The sequence below is a fragment of the Syzygium oleosum genome, unplaced genomic scaffold (assembly GCF_021117445.2).
Source record: "Syzygium oleosum isolate NSW1041296 unplaced genomic scaffold, Sole_v2.1 Sole_v2.55, whole genome shotgun sequence".
In the NCBI taxonomy this organism is placed as follows: domain Eukaryota; kingdom Viridiplantae; phylum Streptophyta; class Magnoliopsida; order Myrtales; family Myrtaceae; genus Syzygium; species Syzygium oleosum.
In genome coordinates this window covers 147,216-166,871 of record NW_026607539.1, presented here as the reverse complement: position 1 = coordinate 166,871, position 19,656 = coordinate 147,216, and the positions used below count along the sequence as shown (strand labels likewise).

Here is a 19,656-nt window from a genome sequence, read left to right as displayed (position 1 = left end):
TGTCATAATCGGGGTCGTCCTCGCCATCGGCATCGCCGTCAACTGGTTAAGCTAAGTCTAAAGCGAGTGGTGGTTGGTTGTAGGGCCGAGCAACCCGATATTTTCACTGAGAGATCGATCCGGTTCCCGATTCTAAAAGCTAGGGACAATTCTTGACCGGGATTTGATTCCCGTGTTCTATATCCCGAATTGGTCTGTTGTATCTAAAGAACTTGGAACCCGAAACTTGTGAGGCCGGTTTCCAAGTCAATCGGTTTTTGGATCGATTTACTCCTAAGCTTGAGTAGGCCGTTTTACTCTTTTGTTTTGTAAAGGAAAAAAGTATCTTCTGATATTAAATACGCTCGACATATTGTTGTTAAGCATAAATAATTGCATTCATGTTTCGCACATGCATAGTGCCCTGGCTCGTTTGGTTCCAAGCCGATTGTGGTATCAATAGGGTCGGTTCCCAATTCGAAAAATCGGAAACAAGATAGGTACCGGGGTTCCAGGTTCGAAACCTACCTGCCCTGGAACCGATTGCGCGCGATGTCACACAATTATGGCAACCTGCACACTTCTCAGGAAGGAATTAAATGCAATACCGGGCCCGATACACTTGGGTCGGGCTCCGTTTTCGACGAAGCCCGGCCCGGAAGGCCCGCTTAAGCCGAGGCCCTTCGCTTTCGTGTTGTGTTTTTTGTCCCTTTAGAGCCCCTGAGAAGTTGAGTGCAGGATACGGTGAGAGTGAGAGGGAGAGGGAGAGGGAGGGGGAGAGAGATCTTCTCCCCGCTTTTTCCTGCCGCCGGTGCAATCGGCCACCGCCCTTTTCCTCTTCATCTCCGCCCTCTCTCTCTCTCTCTCTCGTGGGCTCATCGGGCTCGCTGCATGTATGTCTGTACTGGGTCGCTGTTGTATGAATTGTAATGATTCTGTACTGTATCATTTGGTTTTGATTAGGGAGGGGAGCGGCTTCTTCAGGTGCCCCGCAAGAGGTGAGCGCTTCTTCTGCCCCCCACCCACGTGTTCGTTTTCGTGTTCCGTTCCTCCTTTTGTTGTGCAAATGATGGGATGTGTCGGTCGTGGTTTCTTGCTCGGTATTACGGCGAGAGCTAACCTCACCTGTGCTGGTTGCTTGGAAACGGCACGGGGCATGACGTTCGGACTAGGGAATCGAATTGGGTCGGCGTCATTTTCGGTTTTCGATTATCCTAGTCGGTGCTGGACGGGACTTCGAATTCGTAAAATTTGTTTGGGATGGCAGGCGTTCTTGGTGGGTTCTGAGTGCTGGAGGGTGCTTTTTTAAGAAAGTATTAATGGGGATGTTCTTGGATAGAAGTTGTTGGGTTTTTAGCACGTGCGGTTCTGTAATGCTTGAAGCTTCCTTGACGGGATTTCGTATCATTTGATGTTTTCTTGTTAGACTTGTGTTTGAACTATGCTGACCGTTTTGCCACATATAGAAGTTTCTGACAAGTTGAATGCCTATTGGGTTTTTTGGGACTGGATGCTCAATATCTGTACTCTCTTTCTACTGAGTACCATGCATGTCAATGTGCATTGCTTATTGATAGTTATTTTCATCATGAACAACAATGACAACATATAACCTTTTCCTCGGTGGGCCACTTAAACCTTTTTGTGAGTGGGTTGGAGCCTGTTTTGTTTAGCTGCGGTTGAACTGTAGTCGTGCTATAGCTGTCACGGTTGTGTCTGGTACCATCTTAAGACTAGGTGAGACAATCTCCTGAAAGATGTTTAGCTATGGTGCTATAGCTATAACATTAGCTTTTCATAGTACCTCATAGCAATGTATCGGTATGGCATTTATTTGAAGATGCCATTGTCACCGATTTCAATTGCAATTGCCATTGCTGTTGCTTCACTTTCCTTGTTTCTCTCTTACTGAATCAATACTAATGTCATAAATAGAAGAGTGTGCCAAACAAGAAACCAATCTTTATCTTACTAAGTTGGGTTGGCCGTATGAATCCTATCATGCTCAATCCTCTATTAGATTCTCGGATGCTCCATAGCTTTCCTTATAATCTTCTTCCACGTTCTTCTAGGTCTTTCCTTGCCCCTTTTAACTCGCGTATCCGTCCCTTGATCACTTATCCTCATTGGAGCATTTGAATTTCGTCATTTCATGTAGGGTTGAGCACTGGTCCCGGTTCAACCCCGAACCAGACCGAACCGGCTTGGATCAACCGGTTCAAGGACAGTTCTAGAGAGAACCGGTTCAGTTCCTGATTCCAAAAATCTAGAACTGGCCATAAATGGTTCAATTCCCGGTTCTAAGGCCAGCACCACCTGTTCTACCGTGCTAGAGTCGGTTTTTTACCCAAAACACAAGTATTAACACACTCACGGAGAACAGTGACAAACATCCTTCATAATGGCTAAGCTGGAGGAGAAGCTATTCGAGGAGGAGTGCTGGGCAGATCGACGACCTTTCCCAAATGCTCTGCTCCCTCGTCAGCTTCCCCGCCTGTGCTCAGTCCCTCTACAAGCGCCTCACCATTACGTCGCCGTCGAGGACTCTAGGCCCTTGGAGCTATCCAAGCAAGTCCTAGCCCTAGCTCGCAATTGGAAGCACCAGAACATCCTCCTCCACTTTGTCACTATACTAGTGCCATCGATTTCAGGAAAATAGTGAATCTCCTTGACGGCGACGCGTCCATTGGGGACCTGAACCCAAATCACTCTTCAGCTTTTAGGGCGGGAGGTAAAAGCAACTTTGCCCATGTCTTTCTCCCCCTCTTTCTCTTTCGTTGTTGTTTTCTTTTACTTCCTGCTAAAAAGATTTCAATACACAATCCCTCAACCTTTAGGAAAAGGTGATTTCTTTTCTTTATTGGCTTCTCATTTTTTTCTTTTGGTCATTTATTGGCGTCTCATTTAAAATGAGACAAAAGGTTCTCTTTTTTTTAATAAAAAAGCACTCTTGTTTGGACCTAGACAAAAGGTCCATGCACATTCCCATTTGCTTTGCACATTTTTCAGATCCGTGCTTTGGACTGGGTAGAACCAGGAACCAAAACTGATAGGTGCAGTTGCCGATTTCAAAATTTTGGAATAGGGAGTCATAGGGTTGTTTCCTGGTTCCAGGTCTGGAACCGCCCCGCCTTGGAGCCGATCATCCTTAATTCTATGCGACCAAACCATCTCAATTCTCACATTAATTTCTCTCATCTTATTATTGATTTTAGCCATAACTATTTGTGTTTTAATCTCTCGGATAGATTCATTTCTCATCTTGTTTTTCCTCACATGCCCTTACATCCAACTAAGCATTCTTGTCTATGCCACACTCATTGTGTGCGGATTTTTATGTTTAACTACCCATAACTCCATGCTATAAGGCAGCCTTATTGCCATTATCTAGAGTTCACCTTTACACTTAACTGACATTTGACTATCGCACAAAATAACAGGCACATTTCTCCACTTTAGCCATCCCATCTGAACTCTGTTGGGGAGATCTCTATCGATCTCTCCTTCTTTGGGTACAAGTTTCGCCAAGGTGCGTTTGAACCTCTATCATTATTGAACGTACACCAAAACATCAGAAATCGGAGAGTGATCACGTGAAGTTGGTTTATTTATTTAGGAAAACTAAGAAAATCATTGAAGGGAGAACAACCTTATAGTAAGTTGTTGAGAACTACATGTACATGATATTACCTAAGCTTTGCAAGTTTAATGGCACAAGTGTGAAATTCACCCTCTTCATAAGAATCTTATTTGAGATTTTCTTGCCAAACTATCCTATATTATCTATGGTATAACGCCATCAAGTTTTTAATATTGTTTTCCCATGAAAATCATTATCATAGAAGCTGTTTAATCCTGTAGATGAGGTAACTGAAAGTTTACTTTCATGAATCTTTTTAAGTTAGTAGATTGCGTTATCTTTTACAAACTGCTGACGAGACAAAACTTTGTCCTTACAAGAACATATAATCCTTGGGTGCCTGTTTGTCCTTGTTGATAATGGGTGACTTCTCCTTCTATTGATTACTGGTCTCCTCTCCTTTTGCCAGGTTTCTGGAGGGCAGGTAGGCGGCATCGTTGCATTCTTTTTGGCAAGATTTGCAGACTCATTCTGCATAGTTTCCTGGGAAAAATTTGTTGTATTTGTTCTTGAGGCTGCTCTATATAGTAGATGAGTGAAGTTATCGAAATTAAATTGCTTGAAGCATCCAATAAAGCTGTCTTTTAGTGAGTTTTATTAAGTGGGCATCCCCAATCTGCCTAATAAGCATCAATTACATGGTGGATTGATCCTTGATTATGGCTGAGGATAAGCAGATGGAGTATTTTTCTGCACAACAGATTACAAAGAGTAGTAAAGCTTATGGACTTGAGGAGAGTATCCTGGAAAAGAGACAGGGCATTGTTTCAGAAGGTTTGCAGGTTGGGCTTGTGGATATGGGGAGTCATCCTTGCTCAGACATTGTGGATGATGAAGCGTATATATCTAAGTCTTTTGAAATGAAGAGGTTGGGAATGCCTTCTGAAGATCCATCCCAGGTGAAGAATCTTGCAATATCTCCTGAAAATGTGATAGATAATACAAAGAACACTGAAATTGCAAGAGCTGGAGAAGATATTGGCGAAAGCATTCATAAGTTTGATTCAGAATGTATAGATGGTGCACATTCACTTCAAGAAAATAGGTGTCAACTTGGTGTTGAAGGAACTACAATGATGCCTTCTTGCCATGCCTTCTCTGAGAGTCTGGTGAATAAGGAAGATACTTATGGAACGACACACCAGTTTGGTTCTGGATATTCAGTTGGTCAAGAAGAAAGAAGACACATACCTGGAATAAAAGAAACTAGTAGTCCATTGTGCAGTCATATTACTGAGCAATTGCATGAACCTTTTTATGAGAATTCAACTTTTGGATACAGGATGCTGTCTTCTCCAAACGTAAGAATGAGCGATGAAGCTGGAAGTGGTCTGTGCCTTAAACATCTTGAATCACATGAGACCCATTGTGGATCTGGTAGTGTAAGCAACCAATTACCTGGCCCTGACCATGTTGAAAATGTATCAGTTCAAGTGAGTACTATCATGTCTGATAGAATTGAAACTGAAAGTACTGGATTACGATATAATATGGAACTGACCAATGGCTCTAGTTATGATCCATCGGGGTTGCAACAGGAGAATCTTACAGGGAACTCCAAAGGGTCAGACCATAGGGAGAGAAGAACTTCGAAGAGATTGGAAAAAAAATACACATTGAGGTTGTCACTTGGCAGCGACAGAGTTCTTCGCTCGAGATCAAAGGATAAGTCTACAGCTGAGTCTAATGACGAAGTATCGAACCCATATACTGGTGAAGAAGTAGAAAGAAGGCAGAGGAAGAAGAGGCAAGCAAGGAAAGCTATTGCTGACGAATTTTCTAGAATTAGGAATAACCTAAGCTACATGTTAACCAGAATTAGCTATGAGAGAAGCTTGATTGATGCTTATTCTGGTGAAGGGTGGAAAGGGCTAAGGTATGTGGTTGTCAGATTGCTTCATAAAAATCTATTCTGCTGATTATGTGCTGCAACATGTCATTATTGATGAACTTGATACCAGGTGACAAGGGTACGTATAATGAACTAATAGCCTGCTTGGTTGTAGAAACGAGATAAGGTAGTAATGTAATGGTTATTACGTAGTTTGGTTTAGTTATTACCGTGACACTATTTAATTTCATGAATAACATATGTAATAAGTAAAGAATAGCATCAAATTACCCAAAGTACCCCTGAAGTCAGAAGTAGATGGAATTATAGTGAATATCACTTTATTTGCAGATAATGACCACCAGGGGAATTTTGTCATTGGCACCATCAAAATCCACATGCATATTGATTACTATGATTTTGTCTTTCTCGTATGAATGAAACCTATGTTGCTCAATATGGGAGAAGAACCTCTTCTCCACAACAACTTTGGTTACATCATCTAAACTGACCAATGTACAATTTTGATGGCACACTGCCATCAAGATACTTGTACTATTTGAAATTAATCATCTAATTTTATATAATAGAATACAAATTAAAATAATGAGATGATGGTGTTAATTTATAATACAGAATCATTTTATATACAAAATTATCCAGTTCTAGATAATTACGTATTATTAATTAAACTCACAAATAATTGAGATAGTTATTATTTTGTATAGTAATATTATATTTAGTTATGGAATTCTTGATTATCACATATAACATTCAGTTAACTAAACTATGCTATTTGTTACATTTTGAACTATATTATTGATATAATGCAGTCAAACATTTACATAATATAAAAGAAAAAGAAACGTATTTGTTTCACTAGATAATTTATGTTATAATTGTGATGTGTCGCCATACCTGTGTCTTTAATTCTGGATCCTTTTAAGTGAGTCCTCAAGTCTATCGTTATCTGAAATGGTGAGTTAGAACACTACCCAATTCCACTTTCAAGTCAAGGTGACATAGGTTGTTAAGTGGCATAATTAAGTCTGGGCATTATGCCTATGAATGATCTATAGCTACTAGGGAATGTTCTCTTTTCTGGTTCTCCTTGTCCAGCCTAGAGGTTTAACATGATGGGTTGCTTGGCTAAATGAATCTTGGGCAATAGATTGTCATGTCAGTAAAAAAAATCCAAACACTAGCCTTGAGCTTCTGAAGGTACCTCAATGGACAAGGTTCTGGCAAGTTGGATGCATTTTACGTATAGGGCTGACAATATGCTAGCAGTGCTTCATGTTGAGAATGTATTTCAGTTCCTTCTGAAGACTTGGTATTTCAGCAGGGGTGTCTGCATAGGGTTATGGTTGTTGATCACTAGAAACTTGTCATTTTTTCTTAGAATAGGGAAATGGAAGCTTTGAGACTAGTTCACATATCTAAACATTACTAAAATCACTCAAACTAAAAGATTTTTGCAAGTAATTTAAAAAAAAATTTACAATAGATTAGATGGTGTTAATAGGTCTTGTAAATTATGATTTGCATTCTGGATAGTCATCTTTCTTAACATCTTATTTCAGTTTATGGTTGTGTGGAGTTCCACTTATTTTTGACCTAATAAATAAAACCAGCAAAGTTCAGAAATCGGTGAACTTCAATCGATTTTGTTGTGGTAACCTTTCTTTGATTGGTCTGACAATGACTAGCCTTTGAGTTTACATCTGCTCTTCATTATGACTGTTTGAAGGCCTAGATAAAAATTTTAGTTGTAGCTGCTTATTGCTAATGTTATTTGGCAGCTTGGAAAAGATAAAGCCGGAGAAGGAACTTCAGCGGGCCACATCAGAAATTGTAAAACGCAAGTTGAGAATAAGGGATCTATTTCAGCGGCTTGATTCATTATGTGCAGAAGGAAAGCTCCCAGAAGCTCTATTTGATTCAGAAGGAATGATTGACAGTGAGGATGTACGGAAGAAGCTTGATTAAAATGGCTTTTGTGCTATATTTAAAATGGGCCCCATTAATAAGTGCCTCTAGGCACTTGCTAAGTATACTTAATTTGGAGTTTTTCAATTTTTCGAGTATTGATTGTCCATAACATGAGGAAATTAGTGCGTTGAAAATTGCAAAGGTTCCTTAACTGGTTCCTTAACAAGTGTCTGTAGGGAATTCGTGAAAACATCTATGAAAAATTTATCAAGTGTTGTTTCACTTCATTAACAGTAATTTGGGTAATGCTATAACCTGGGATGGTTTCCTGGCAGATATTCTGTGCAAAGTGTGGCTCGAAAGATTTGACTGCTGACAACGATATAATTCTGTGCGATGGTGCTTGTGATCGTGGGTTCCATCAATACTGTCTGGAACCACCGTTGCATGAAGAAGACAGTAATTTCCTTTCAATAAGCTAGTTATTATTTGTTGATAATCGACATCTTATTTCATACCTAATAGTTTGCTTATTGCACAGTTCCTCCTGCCGACCAGGGTTGGCTATGCCCTGGGTGTGATTGTAAAGTTGATTGCATGGACTTGCTGAACAAATCACAAGGAACAAATCTTTCTATTGCTGACAGCTGGGAGGTCAGAACTGGAAACTTTGTTCGTTCCGTTTGCCGTTCTAACTAGTTCTCACTGTTCCACAATGCTTTGCTTCCCTTACCATTCTCCTTCACAATGCAGAAAGTTTTTCCTGAGGTTGCAGCAGCTGAAAATGCTGAGGACCCAAACTTAGGTCTCCCTTCTGATGACTCGGACGATGCTGATTTTGACCCAGATGCGCCTCAGGTTGATGAAGATCAGGGAGATGAATCTGGTTCTGATGAATCTGGTTCTGATATGTCTGGATGGAATATTGCATCTGTTAGATTGGGGGCTCCTTTAAAAGACGATTGCGTGGGTCTGCCTTCTGATGATTCAGAAGATGATGATTTTGATCCTGATGCTTCGGACCGTGAGAAGGTTAAGGAGGAAAGTTCTAGTTCTGATTTTACCTCTGATTCTGAGGATCTTGCAGCCGCCGTAGGAGGTGTAGTCGATGAGGTTAATTCCCACAGAGGTGGTGCTAGTAGAAGCTCTGGAAACAATTTTGAAAAGAAGGATATTGTGAAGGGTGAACTGCAATCTTTGCTGGGGGGAGATGCTGACAAAGATGTCTCCATCTGTATGCCTGGGAAAAGACATGTTGAGAGGCTGGACTACAAAAAGCTCTATCATGTGAGTCTTTGCTGTTGCAGTATAATGATTCTTGAATTTACAATTACCATCTTTCCAGGATGAACTAATTCATGGGCAAAGTAAGGTGGTTGCTAGTGCAAGTGCGGTATGTTTGAGTAAAGTACTCTCTGTAAGCTTGTCTGCATGGAGCATTCTGATCCACAGAACCACAATAGTAGAATTAGTCTCTTTGGGGATTTAATTCTTTTTCTTTGGGGTTCCATTGGGATATATCAACAAAATATCTATGCTCACCAAGTAATTTTGGGACATCGCTGGATCTGTCCATATGATTCATTTGGAAGATGATAGCATTTTGTTCTTCTGCATTTTCTAATGCTCGTTTATTGAATAATAGTCCTGAGAGTAGAAGCAGAATGACAAGGCAATATAGTTTCTCTTCCTTCCCTCCCTTTATTATGCTAGGAAGTGGTTAATTGCCAGGAGTGGGCCAGGGGAATGGCAAGAAAATTGAAGATTATACTTGAGTACTAGAGGGTGGAAGATGACATTGTTGAAGACCATTGACCCATTTAACTAAAAGGCAGCTAGTTTAAGCGTTCTCTTTTTTATCTTGTTCTACAAGTGAATCACTGCTTAAGGAGTTGCAAATGTCTGACATTCAGATGCTTTGATCTGGGCATGGGGCTGATCTAAATTCTTGACCTCTTGACAATATCATGTCATGTGATTAATTCAAAGGCTGGAGATAATAAACTGAAATCACAAGTTTGACATTTTCAATGATTTAGTAATATCAAATGTGCACATTTACTCGAAAATAAAAAATACGTAGTGGATATTGAATTTTCAGCCAACCCCTCTCTATTGAGGCATGTGTAGTCTCTGCAGTCCTTTTACTGTTCATATTCATATTAATACCTCCTCTGTTCATCTTATGTTGGAAATCATAGAAGTCTTAATTGATGTGGTAAGTACTAAGGTGGTTGTGCTGGATAGTTCCAATAGAAACCTGAAGGAAACCAAAAGATTATGGATAAAAGGAGTATTAACGTATCAAACGAGGTCTAAATTATTATTGTGTAGTAAGTGTCCTTTAAGTACCCTGCATCGAGTTCTATCATTTTCCTCTCACTAATAGTACTGTTATGTGTCTTTGCACACTGGAGATAGGTTGATCTTACCATGCACGAGATGAATGCTGAGTTGGACATTCTGAGGGTGCGGATGCATTTAGAGAGGACCACCCTCCTCTTTCTTTTTTATTTTTTTGATTGTATTTTCATAATATGCGCTTTTGTTTTTGGTGAATAATTAGATTGCATTATGAATTTTAGCTGTCAAGAAGTAGTTGTTTAACTTGTAACTTATATTCTATTTCATGTTTACAGTTGCATTGTCTACACTATTTTAATCACGCATGGGACTTACTAAAAGTAATTGATCATTTTTAGTAATTTGGAAATGTTCTTTATATTGGTTGTGGGTGCTGCACTTATTTCTTCATATATCAAGGAGGAGAAAGGTGGAAGCTATTGAAGTGATATTTTAAAAGACGAAACTGTTAAAAACTGGTTGAATATACAAAAGGTTTATAAGATTTATCTGTTTTTTATGTGTAAAACAGGAAACAGTTTCAAGGACACATCCCTTTAAGGTCTTTCTTATTATTGCTTTCATTTTTGTATTTTCATCATTGACTTTATTTCTTTTCATGTGTTATACCCAAAGGAGGAATTCGGAGATAAATCTTCCGATTTAAGTGATGATGAAGATTGGAGTGATCCAAATGATGATGAAGATTGGAGTGATCCAAGTGATGATGAAGATTGGAGTGATACTGTTGCACCAAGAAAAAGGAAGAGAGGTGCTGATAAAGCTGCTTCAGCATCAAACAATGGGAATTTTACCAGTGGAGAGAATATAAAGCACAACGAAAATGAGACTGAGGAATTTGGAGATAAATCTTCCGATCCAAGTGATAATGAAGATTGGAGTGATACTGTTGCACCAAGGAAAAGGAAGAGAGATGCTGATAAAGCTGCTTCAGGATCAAACAATGGAAAGTTTACCAGTGGAGAGAATATAAAGCAGAACAAAAATGAGACTGAACTGACTCCAAGGAGGAGGACAAGTAACAGGATGGATTCCCCAAGTACTATTAGTATTACAGCCACAGCACATAAAAGCTCTTCAACACCTAGATCGACTGGTGGAAGAGCTCGATCAACTTATAGAAGACTTGGAGAAGCTGTAACTCAGGTGATCAAGCACTGCTCATTTATTTCTCTCAGGATATAACAAAATCTCTCTCTCTCTCTCTCTCTAGTGAAGTAGGATGCAAGATGATTGAAAAGATGAATATTACATCTGGATAGCGAACATTGATGCCAATCCTGAAGCAGTTTAATTCAAATGCGTATATACTTCTGCAAAATGTCGGATGGTGTTTACTGTGACGGAGTAGCGGGTTATGTAATCACAGGTTTTAGACAGAGGGTTGTTGGACAAGCCTCTTTATGTTGTGAGTTTGAACACCTGGAGAAGCTTGGATAAGCTAATAACTTGAGCCAACCCAAAGTGCTTCCAATCCATTCACCTATGACTTGACTCAAATCTAGTGTTCTCATTGTCGCTTCAGGATGTACATGCTTTGCATGTTTGACTGTCTTAGCTTTGGTGAAATTATCCAATTTATTCTTCCCAGTTATTATGATGGTTTGACGCATTCATGTTCCTTTCTCCCCCGTACTCCTTCCAATACTGTATGATCCAAATTGCAGTTTTGGTTTAGTGGCTACTTCATATTTCACGATCTCTGTGTCACTTCTTTAAGAAGAGTCTAGCTCATGGGTCAGCACTTTTGCAATTGAAAGAGTTTTGATCTGATTTCAGGGATTGCACTTGTACCTTGATTCTTATGGATGTTGACTCTGAGGAAGAGGGAAAGTAATACACTTTTCCTGCTCAGTTTTCCTTTCAATATCATTACTGCCCTGAAGTTTATTTTGTTTCATATATCCTCCATTCTGACACATTTTTTATTGTTACACACACAAGCACATGACACATTGGTGCCGAAATGGTGCGAAGGTTCCAATGTTTTATACCAAATCTGAGAAAGGTGATAACCCTCACTCTTCCCACAATTGTCCTGCTTAGCAGGGCCTTTGGGAAATTGATACAGCTTTTGAAAAAGTAGGGGATAAAGTAGGACAAAATACATTTTAGGCAACAAAGTGATCCGGGTGTTGTAAAATACCTTAGGAGACAGTGCAATGCGAGGAATAAATTTCTGATTGGAAAATCGTTTTTTGGCAGAGACTCCATGAAGCCTTCAAGGAAAATCAATATCCAGAACGAGCTGTGTCAGAGAAGTTAGCAGAGGAGCTAGGAATTACTCATCGGCAGGTAAGCCTCTCTTTTACTCGCAATATTGAATTCTTTTTGTTTCCTTTTAAGTTTTGGCCACTAAACTCGTCTAAAGTTCCTTCTGCCTATGGATTTGGTTGTAGGTGAGGAAGTGGTTCGAGAATGCTCGTTGGAGCTTTAACCACCCAAGTGGTACGAAAGTGAGAGTGTCTGCTAAAGATATAAATATGGAGAGCCCCATGCCTCAACCCACTACTGGACCGCGTGGCTCAGCTCCGGAAATGATTGCGGATGATGCCCCTAGTAATGGAATACCAAATGCGGAACCTAGTGGAGTTGCTTCCATGACGGAGTGCATTGACAAGGATGTGAAGGACAGGGAAGTGGGAAGTCCAGAGACATTTAGGAAAAGCTACAACAGTTCAGATCTTGGGAAGAGACAGGAAAAGGCAGATAACGTGGTCTCAGGTTCGGATCAAGTAAATCGAGCACGGGCCATTGGAGATGATTTGGCTAAAGCTTCAGAGCCTCAGACAAGCAGCAGAAGACAGACCAGAAGCAAATCAAAGGCTTGACAAATTTCTAACTTTTTGAGCAAAGAGTTCTTCCGGTTGAAATGCTGGGAAAGATGCCCTGTTCAAGAATCCTGCGTGGAAAGATGACTTTTTCCATCAGGGTAATTCAAACTGTCTCTTGGTTTTCCAGTTCAGGATTCGGAATAGCTACTTCAGTCACCATTAATCGTTGTCTCGGGAGTTCTTAAGGTTTTCTAATCCTCAATCCTTTGACAGTCATTGTCTGAGCTGCTGATCTTCATTGTTGCAATGCTTTGTTCAATGGGTGGATAAAGCAAGATCGCGGCCAACTGACGTTTTCTTTGAGGATCTTATCGGTTCAATTACCCCATTGTAGGCGCCCGCTTGTTTCTTGGTGAGAAAATAAAATTCAATAGGTGGACACCACCACATACCAAAGAGTCTTGGACCGAGAAGAATCCGTCCTCGACGATGAGCTTGTAACATAGTGATGCCGCCTAACATTACATTGTACTCTCCATGGACCACCTACGAATTTTACATCTATTGCATTCAATTTATGCCGTTTTACCATTCTTTGGCTAGAATTACTACCTTAAGTAAGCTCATAAGATTGGACGAGTCGATGATTCTTGTCATGTACTGTTTATTTCTGCGATTTTCGATAGGGCACTAGTTAGATTTTACTCTCTGAATCCCGTCCAAAGAATTAAAACAGGATGAGAAAAATCCAACTTGCCCGTCATCTCTGAGGAAAGCTTATACGAACTGTAGACAAATGAAACGTTCGATAAAGTGACAAAACATCAGAATGAAATGAGCTAAAGATGCTGAAACACCAAAGAGTACCCTGATTAGGCATGCCTTGAAGATCGTGATGCTGAAAAAAAGAAAATCATCTTTGAAATCGGACTTCGTAAACTTTATGTAAGGAATCTGACTTTCACGTTTATGGAACTTGTTGAAATAACTTCCAACTCTACTTGTAACTATAACACTGAAATTAATCAATATATCTGGAAGGACGCATGTTTGAGATTAGAAACTCATAAAAATTTGGGGTAGATCAAAACCTGGGGGGTGTTGTGATGTCTCCAGCTCTTATGCAACACATTGAGAGTTCTCGTAATCTGATGTGGATAAGTTCCAAAAAACATTGATAAACTAGTTTGTTTGTCCAATTTTTTTTAAATTAATTTTAGATTTTTTGGTTTTTCTTTGCTTATTTTCAAAATTTGACTTTTTCTCGATATGACATTAAGTTGGCACCATGTATGCAAAAGGATATGAAAAATGCCACGCCAAATTCTGGGGTGGCAAGTCAAAAAATTTGGCTGCGAACTAGATGGAAGGACTAAATTGCACCCAATTAATGACGTTTAGGACTTTATTGCATGCCAGGCCAAACGTTTAAGATTATTTGTGCATTTTCCCCTTTTCTAAATAGACAAATACTCAATATTATTATGAGTTCAACATTTATGGCTTCAATCACTGGGTTTGCCCCAGTGGCTACCCTTCCTACTTGGCAAGGGGGAGATGGGGAGTTCGATTCCTCTCCTTCTTAAGAGGGTTAGGGGTGAGGACGTGTAGTTTTAGATGTGGGTTTTGACTCTCACGCCTGCAAGAGGTAAGGAAAAAATCTGAGAGTGAGTTAAGAGTTAGAGTTGGACAGACCAAAAAACATTTATGGTTTTAAGCACAACATAACAACTAACAACGTATAGAAACTATGTGTTCGATTTGGGTTATGATCTTGTTGATTTATCTTGGGTGTAGGCTGAAATTTTTCCTAATCGATAATGAAAGTATCTCCAGAGCAAACTGAAAATGTACCATGAACACATAGTAGTCAAATAAAATTGAGAAATTGAACAATTCAACTCAAACTCAACTTATGTTTTCAGAAATCTTAACTCGAGCCCAAGTCAAACCAATGAAATTTATAGGCCTAAGTAAACCAATACTTTAATATCAAGCCTATTTATTAATAAAAAATTTAATATTCATAGAAAACCACCGAAAGATAATATATATGATTAGAAACACCATTTACTCAAACTAATCATTTACAATCGATTACCTGCCACTATGTACTTGGGTTTTTGCCAATTAATATTTTATAATTAATAAATAAAGGCTCTATGCCAAACATTCTAACATCCATACGGAGAGATAGGATTAGTTTTAAATCTACACTTCGAGGATATAACATCACCTTATCAATTGTACTAGCCCTTTAATTATTGAGAACTATGTAAACTACTAGCAAGAGTGGTCATAATGTGTAATTCAGTCGACGCACGACATCTAAAACAATTGTTACTAATGTAGCTATATGAATTCAACTCCCCAAATTACTTGTTGTGTATGTCTTGAATTTAATTTTGGGTAGTTGACCTAAATTGAGTTTTGAAACATGAATTGAAATTTGTGGCAACTCGACTTGAGAAAAAATGGAGGTTTAATTTTGGTAGCGGAGAGCTTGGGCCATATCCCAACACTAATTGTTGGCGGGGGAGCAGCCCCATAAACATTGTTTTTATCAAGTTATTATATTTGAAGGAGAGACAAAAAATAGTCTTAAGATTTTTTAGAGTCACCTTTTATAATCCTTGAATTTACATAATGGACTTGGCTTCTCTTCTCCTCGTGTTTTTTCCCGCAATGATTTTCCAAGTAAATATGTGTATTCTTTTATCAATTTCAATTTCGTTGTAATTTCTGCATTTGTCATAACATTACTAAATAGATTTTTCCATTCATAATTCTCATAAGATTCAGGTACATTATTGGGTATGCACTACATTTATCATAGAGCAAGCCAATACATATGTACTAAAGTATATACATACGGACTATACCAAACCTTAAGTTTCAGATTTTTCTATGCCAATTTGCCAGGAATCAGGGGCAAGTCAATCTCATCACACCACTCCACAACCCTAGTCTCAAAGTATGAGCTCTTCACATCATTGGCCACGTAGCTCAGCCACACTTGCCCTCCAATCCTCCACTTCAGCACACTCCCTTCCATCTCCCTGCTCAGCCTCCACCCCACGCTCTCTCCATACTCATCTGCCGCGAATACTAGCCCTCCGGACTTCGTAAACGGCCTGTTCGCAGCTGTGTACCTCCTCCGGAACCCGTCGCCGTTTGACGGATGCCACATGGCGACCTCCTGGCCGGTGGTGCTGTCGTGCAGGACCGCGTCGAACACTGCAGCGTTGCCCTCCGAGTCCTGGTCCCACCTCCAGTTCCTCAGCTTTGCGCGCGTCGACGTCTTCCCGGTGGCCTTCGCCTCCGGCACCTTCGACTTCCCGAAGGTGCTCTTCATGATCCTCTGCGTTTCCAGCCCTCTCTCCCCGTTGCTCGTGGACCGGCCCAGGCTGAGCCCGCCCACGTACGTCGCCCCGACCTCCGGCCCGACCCAGACGCGGGCCCTGGAAGGGAAGTGCCTCTCGCCGGCGAACGCCAAGTCGTCGTTGCCGCTGCTCTCCTTACCGAACCCGAGATTCACCACGTGGAGGCGTACGTTGTCGACACGTGCATTGACCTGGATATACCCGTCACAGAACTTGACCGAATATTCCAACTGAATGACGGCCTCAAGTTGCTGGTGCGACAGCACGTACTTCAGCACTGAATCTTTCGCTTCCATGACGGGAAACTTCTTCATCTGATCGTTCGAGCGTGTGAGCTTCATGGCCGCCACTGGCGCATAGCCCTTCAAGATCCAAAGCCCGTGAGCCTCCGTCGCGTAGGAGAACGAGAGTCCCTGAACGGGCAGAGGGGTTAGGGCTTGTAATCCTACGCCCACCTCCCTCAAAATGAGCCATTTCGCCAGCATGTACCCGAGGGTGCGCATGAAGCACACCTCCGCGTCGACGCCGACCGACCACAAGAAGGTGCGAAGCACGGGCGCGTGCTTGCAGGACAGCGCTTCCAGGTTCGGGGCCAGCAGGGACTGGAAGTAGAAGGACCCGATCTCGCTCGGCACGTCGAACGAGCAAGCCCAGAACATGCGCGTGAGGAACACCAGGTTGAAGAAGCTCGACAGGGATTCGGGCGAGTGGGAGTCCATGATCCAGGAGACCGGATCGGGACGGAGCTTCTGGAGCTGGGAGCGCGGGCACGAGCTCTCACGCGTGGTCGGCGACCGCGAGATCGTCTCTTGGAGAAGCTGGAGCAGCAGCGGGAGGAACGGCTTGTCCGAGGAGAGAGGACACGCGTCAGAGACCCAGAGGGTCCTCTCCTCGCTAGATTCTTGGAAGTTGCAAGCACGGACTGCGAAGGTCACCGATGGTTCCGAACCGGGTCTCAAGGTCCGGTCTGCCTGAATCCGGATCGACCCAGGCGCTCCCCCGCGACCTGTCTTGGAACTCGCGAGTTCGAAGACCTGCGGCGAGCCCGAGCCCGGCTCGGTCCACGTGGCCGACTCGGGCAACGCGCAAATCCACGACCAAACGTCCAACATCTTTGCTAACCGATTCCACCGCTCCGAGCCGAGTCGAGTGCAGAGAAGATTTAAGGGTATTCGGCGAGGGATTTATGGAGAGAACGAGTGATGACCGAGCTGCCAACATGGAAGCAACACGAGCCACGCAAAAGAGAGCGAGTGAACTGGCGGTGGTGAGGGAGGTTTGGTGTTAGATTTCGAGTCTTTCAGATTACACTGCATTAAGTGCTGCAGATTTTCTCTCTTGTTTCTCTTCTTTTCAGCTTCATTCCTTCGATCCAATGTTGCTTTCGCCATCGGACCGGAACAAGTATGATTGAGATTTGTTAGATATGGAGAGCATGTTTGCATGGACGAGAGGCATTCAGGAGAGGAGTGCCGTGCCATGAGACAAACCTCTCGTCGTCCTCGGGGGACGTGGACAATTCGATTCGACGATTTTCTAGGGTCTGATGAATTCCGCGTGTTGTGCCCACAGGCTGCGGCCTTGTCCCTTTGTGCATCACACAAAAACCAAAATAGAGAAAGGATATAGAACGGAGAAAATCCTGCATTATCAACAGAGTTTTTGTGTTTCTTTGGCCAAAAATGAAGAGTTTAATGGGTACGTAAAAGTAAGGCCGGTTCCCTTGTCTTACTTGGCCTCTAACTGACCATAATAAATTAATGGTGACTCTTATTTAAAATCAAAAGGCAAAATTGGTGAGAGAACCAATTGTGATTGGTCGGGCTTAGAAAAGTCCGTGCCAAACGCAAGCGCCACCTCGTTAGAGTTTCGTTTGTGCCCATCATATCCCCTTCGGGAATATACAAATCCCCTCGAGAGGGTCACCACAGTGACTATCTCGAACTTCATTTGGAGACTTGGCTCACATGGATCAGACCAGAGACTTACAAGAACAGACACTAAAACATTTTTCCCATGAAAAAGTGAACTCAGTGTTACATAGGCACCAATTAGTCAATGGTAATAGCTTGCTTAATGCTGCATTTAATTTGGAGCTTTTTTACTTTTGAAGGGTATTCGAAGACAAAAACTGAAGAATTATATCGGTGGATCAGTCCTAATTGAACATCTAAAAGCTATCTTAGGAGGAGTTTAGAGACTTACGTTCAATTATAGAGACCCATTTGGATCCATTCTCTCAGCCATTTACCTTACTGCTAATCCCATTTGGCATACCTGGACGAAGCATATCGAGATTGACCACCACTTTGTCCGTGAGAACAATCTTATTTTTTGACACACATGGAAAACCCAAGCTCTTCATCTTATTTTAGCCTCACCTTGCCATCCAATCTTCCCGACCTACTGGTCAAACTGGATGGACAAACTTGTTGTAGCTAACAATGCAATCTAGAGAGGCTGGATATGTTGATTTACAAAACTTAACAATTTTTCGCTAAATAATACAGGTTAAGTTTTATAAATGCAAAATCAGGTTGATAATATCAGGTGCAAGGTGCTTCTATCGTATATAAAATGAGATAATAAATAGATATAAGATGATTTATGTAGATCTTATAATGGTTCTACTTATAACTAAGCCCACGTCCACTCTCCTAGATTAATAGCCATAGATAGGTTGAAATCCACTAGTAATCTCTTGAGTAATTACTGTTGCGGAAACAAGCGATCGAACAATAAAATAGATAGAATAAAAAAGTAAATCAGACACCAGATTTACGTGATTTGATCGGTGTGACCTACGCCCACGGGGAGAGCAGCAAAGAATTCCATTATAGATTAAACGATACAATGAAGGTTACAATCGCACTCGAGTCACTCAAATACTCTTAGTATTTTCCAGTCCCCAATTATGTCCAATTACTCATACGATGTTTAGTCTCATAATTTCTCACGAAATAATTTCTCAATCTCGCAATGAAATATAAAAAATCTTATCACAAGATTTTCACGGCTTAAGCACTTCGTCAATTTCAGAGGGTGTAATTTGACGAACAAACTCTGCCTTTAGATTTGGATTTGGATTACAAGCAAAATAGCTCACGGGAGCACCAATCCCAAAGGCATAAAACACATCCACTGACCCACGAGAATATACATAGAGAAATGCTAGGCTAACGGCACCGTCCCTCTTAAAAACAGAGATGGTGCCTTCCCTGCCTTTAAATTTCCCAAGGAAACCGGTTAAATTGTTTAGCCGGTTTCCTTCGAAAATTTGGAAGGAAAATATTCCTTAATGGGATGAAAGTGAGATTCCTTATATGATAAAAAAAAAATAAAGAAAGTGATTAACTTGAAGAATATAAATAAAATACATATAACAATACAAAATTTATGATTCCTAACCATTCACACAATCACCAATAGAGAGACCATGGTCAAGAACTCAAATCAAGCAACCATGGCCTCGAGTTTCGTGGCTCGAAAAGATCTATAGGACATGATCACTGCTAGCTTCGCGACTCGGGCTCATATAAATGGCCATGGCTACGAGCTTGAGCGGCTGTGGAGTCCACAAACTTGAGCTTGAACATTTATGGTTGCCTGAAATTTGTACTTGAGCCCACGCTATGATAGTTGCGAGCCTGTGTGGAAACCCTCTCTCTATCTCTTAGTTATTGGAGTAGAAAATCATGGTTTTCCATTGTGTAATATTTAAAGAAACAAATTTAATGCCATTATTCAAGGAAA

General features: G+C 41.1%; 2 protein-coding genes across 6 annotated transcripts; one reads left to right on the top strand and one right to left on the bottom strand.

Moving 5' to 3' along the window:
* The first annotated feature begins 716 nt into the window (after positions 1-716).
* Positions 717-13,111, top strand: LOC115687726 (homeobox protein HOX1A). Of its 5 annotated transcripts, XM_056307548.1 has the most exons (11): positions 719-977; positions 2,138-2,710; positions 3,420-3,508; positions 4,029-5,495; positions 7,253-7,418; positions 7,718-7,841; positions 7,924-8,036; positions 8,136-8,669; positions 10,362-10,892; positions 11,952-12,041; positions 12,146-13,111. In XM_056307548.1, the coding sequence occupies exons 4-11, from the start codon at positions 4,279-4,281 to the stop codon at positions 12,575-12,577; spliced, it is 3,207 nt and encodes a 1,068-aa protein (XP_056163523.1). In that variant the 5' UTR covers positions 719-977; positions 2,138-2,710; positions 3,420-3,508; positions 4,029-4,278; the 3' UTR covers positions 12,578-13,111. The 5 variants fall into 5 exon arrangements, 4 of the variants coding, with proteins under 4 accessions (XP_056163523.1, XP_056163524.1, XP_056163525.1 ...); XR_008815619.1 differs by lacking the exons at positions 2,138-2,710; positions 3,420-3,508 and adding an exon at positions 11,526-11,579 and having other exon boundaries at positions 717-977; positions 12,146-12,228; XM_056307549.1 differs by lacking the exon at positions 2,138-2,710.
* Positions 13,112-15,279: 2,168 nt separating this feature from the next.
* On the bottom strand, positions 15,280-17,287 carry LOC115687727 (uncharacterized). Its single transcript, XM_030613388.2, has one exon. The coding sequence runs from the start codon at positions 17,013-17,015 to the stop codon at positions 15,426-15,428; it is 1,590 nt and encodes a 529-aa protein (XP_030469248.1). The 5' UTR covers positions 17,016-17,287; the 3' UTR covers positions 15,280-15,425.
* Between the last annotated feature and the right edge of the window lie 2,369 nt (positions 17,288-19,656).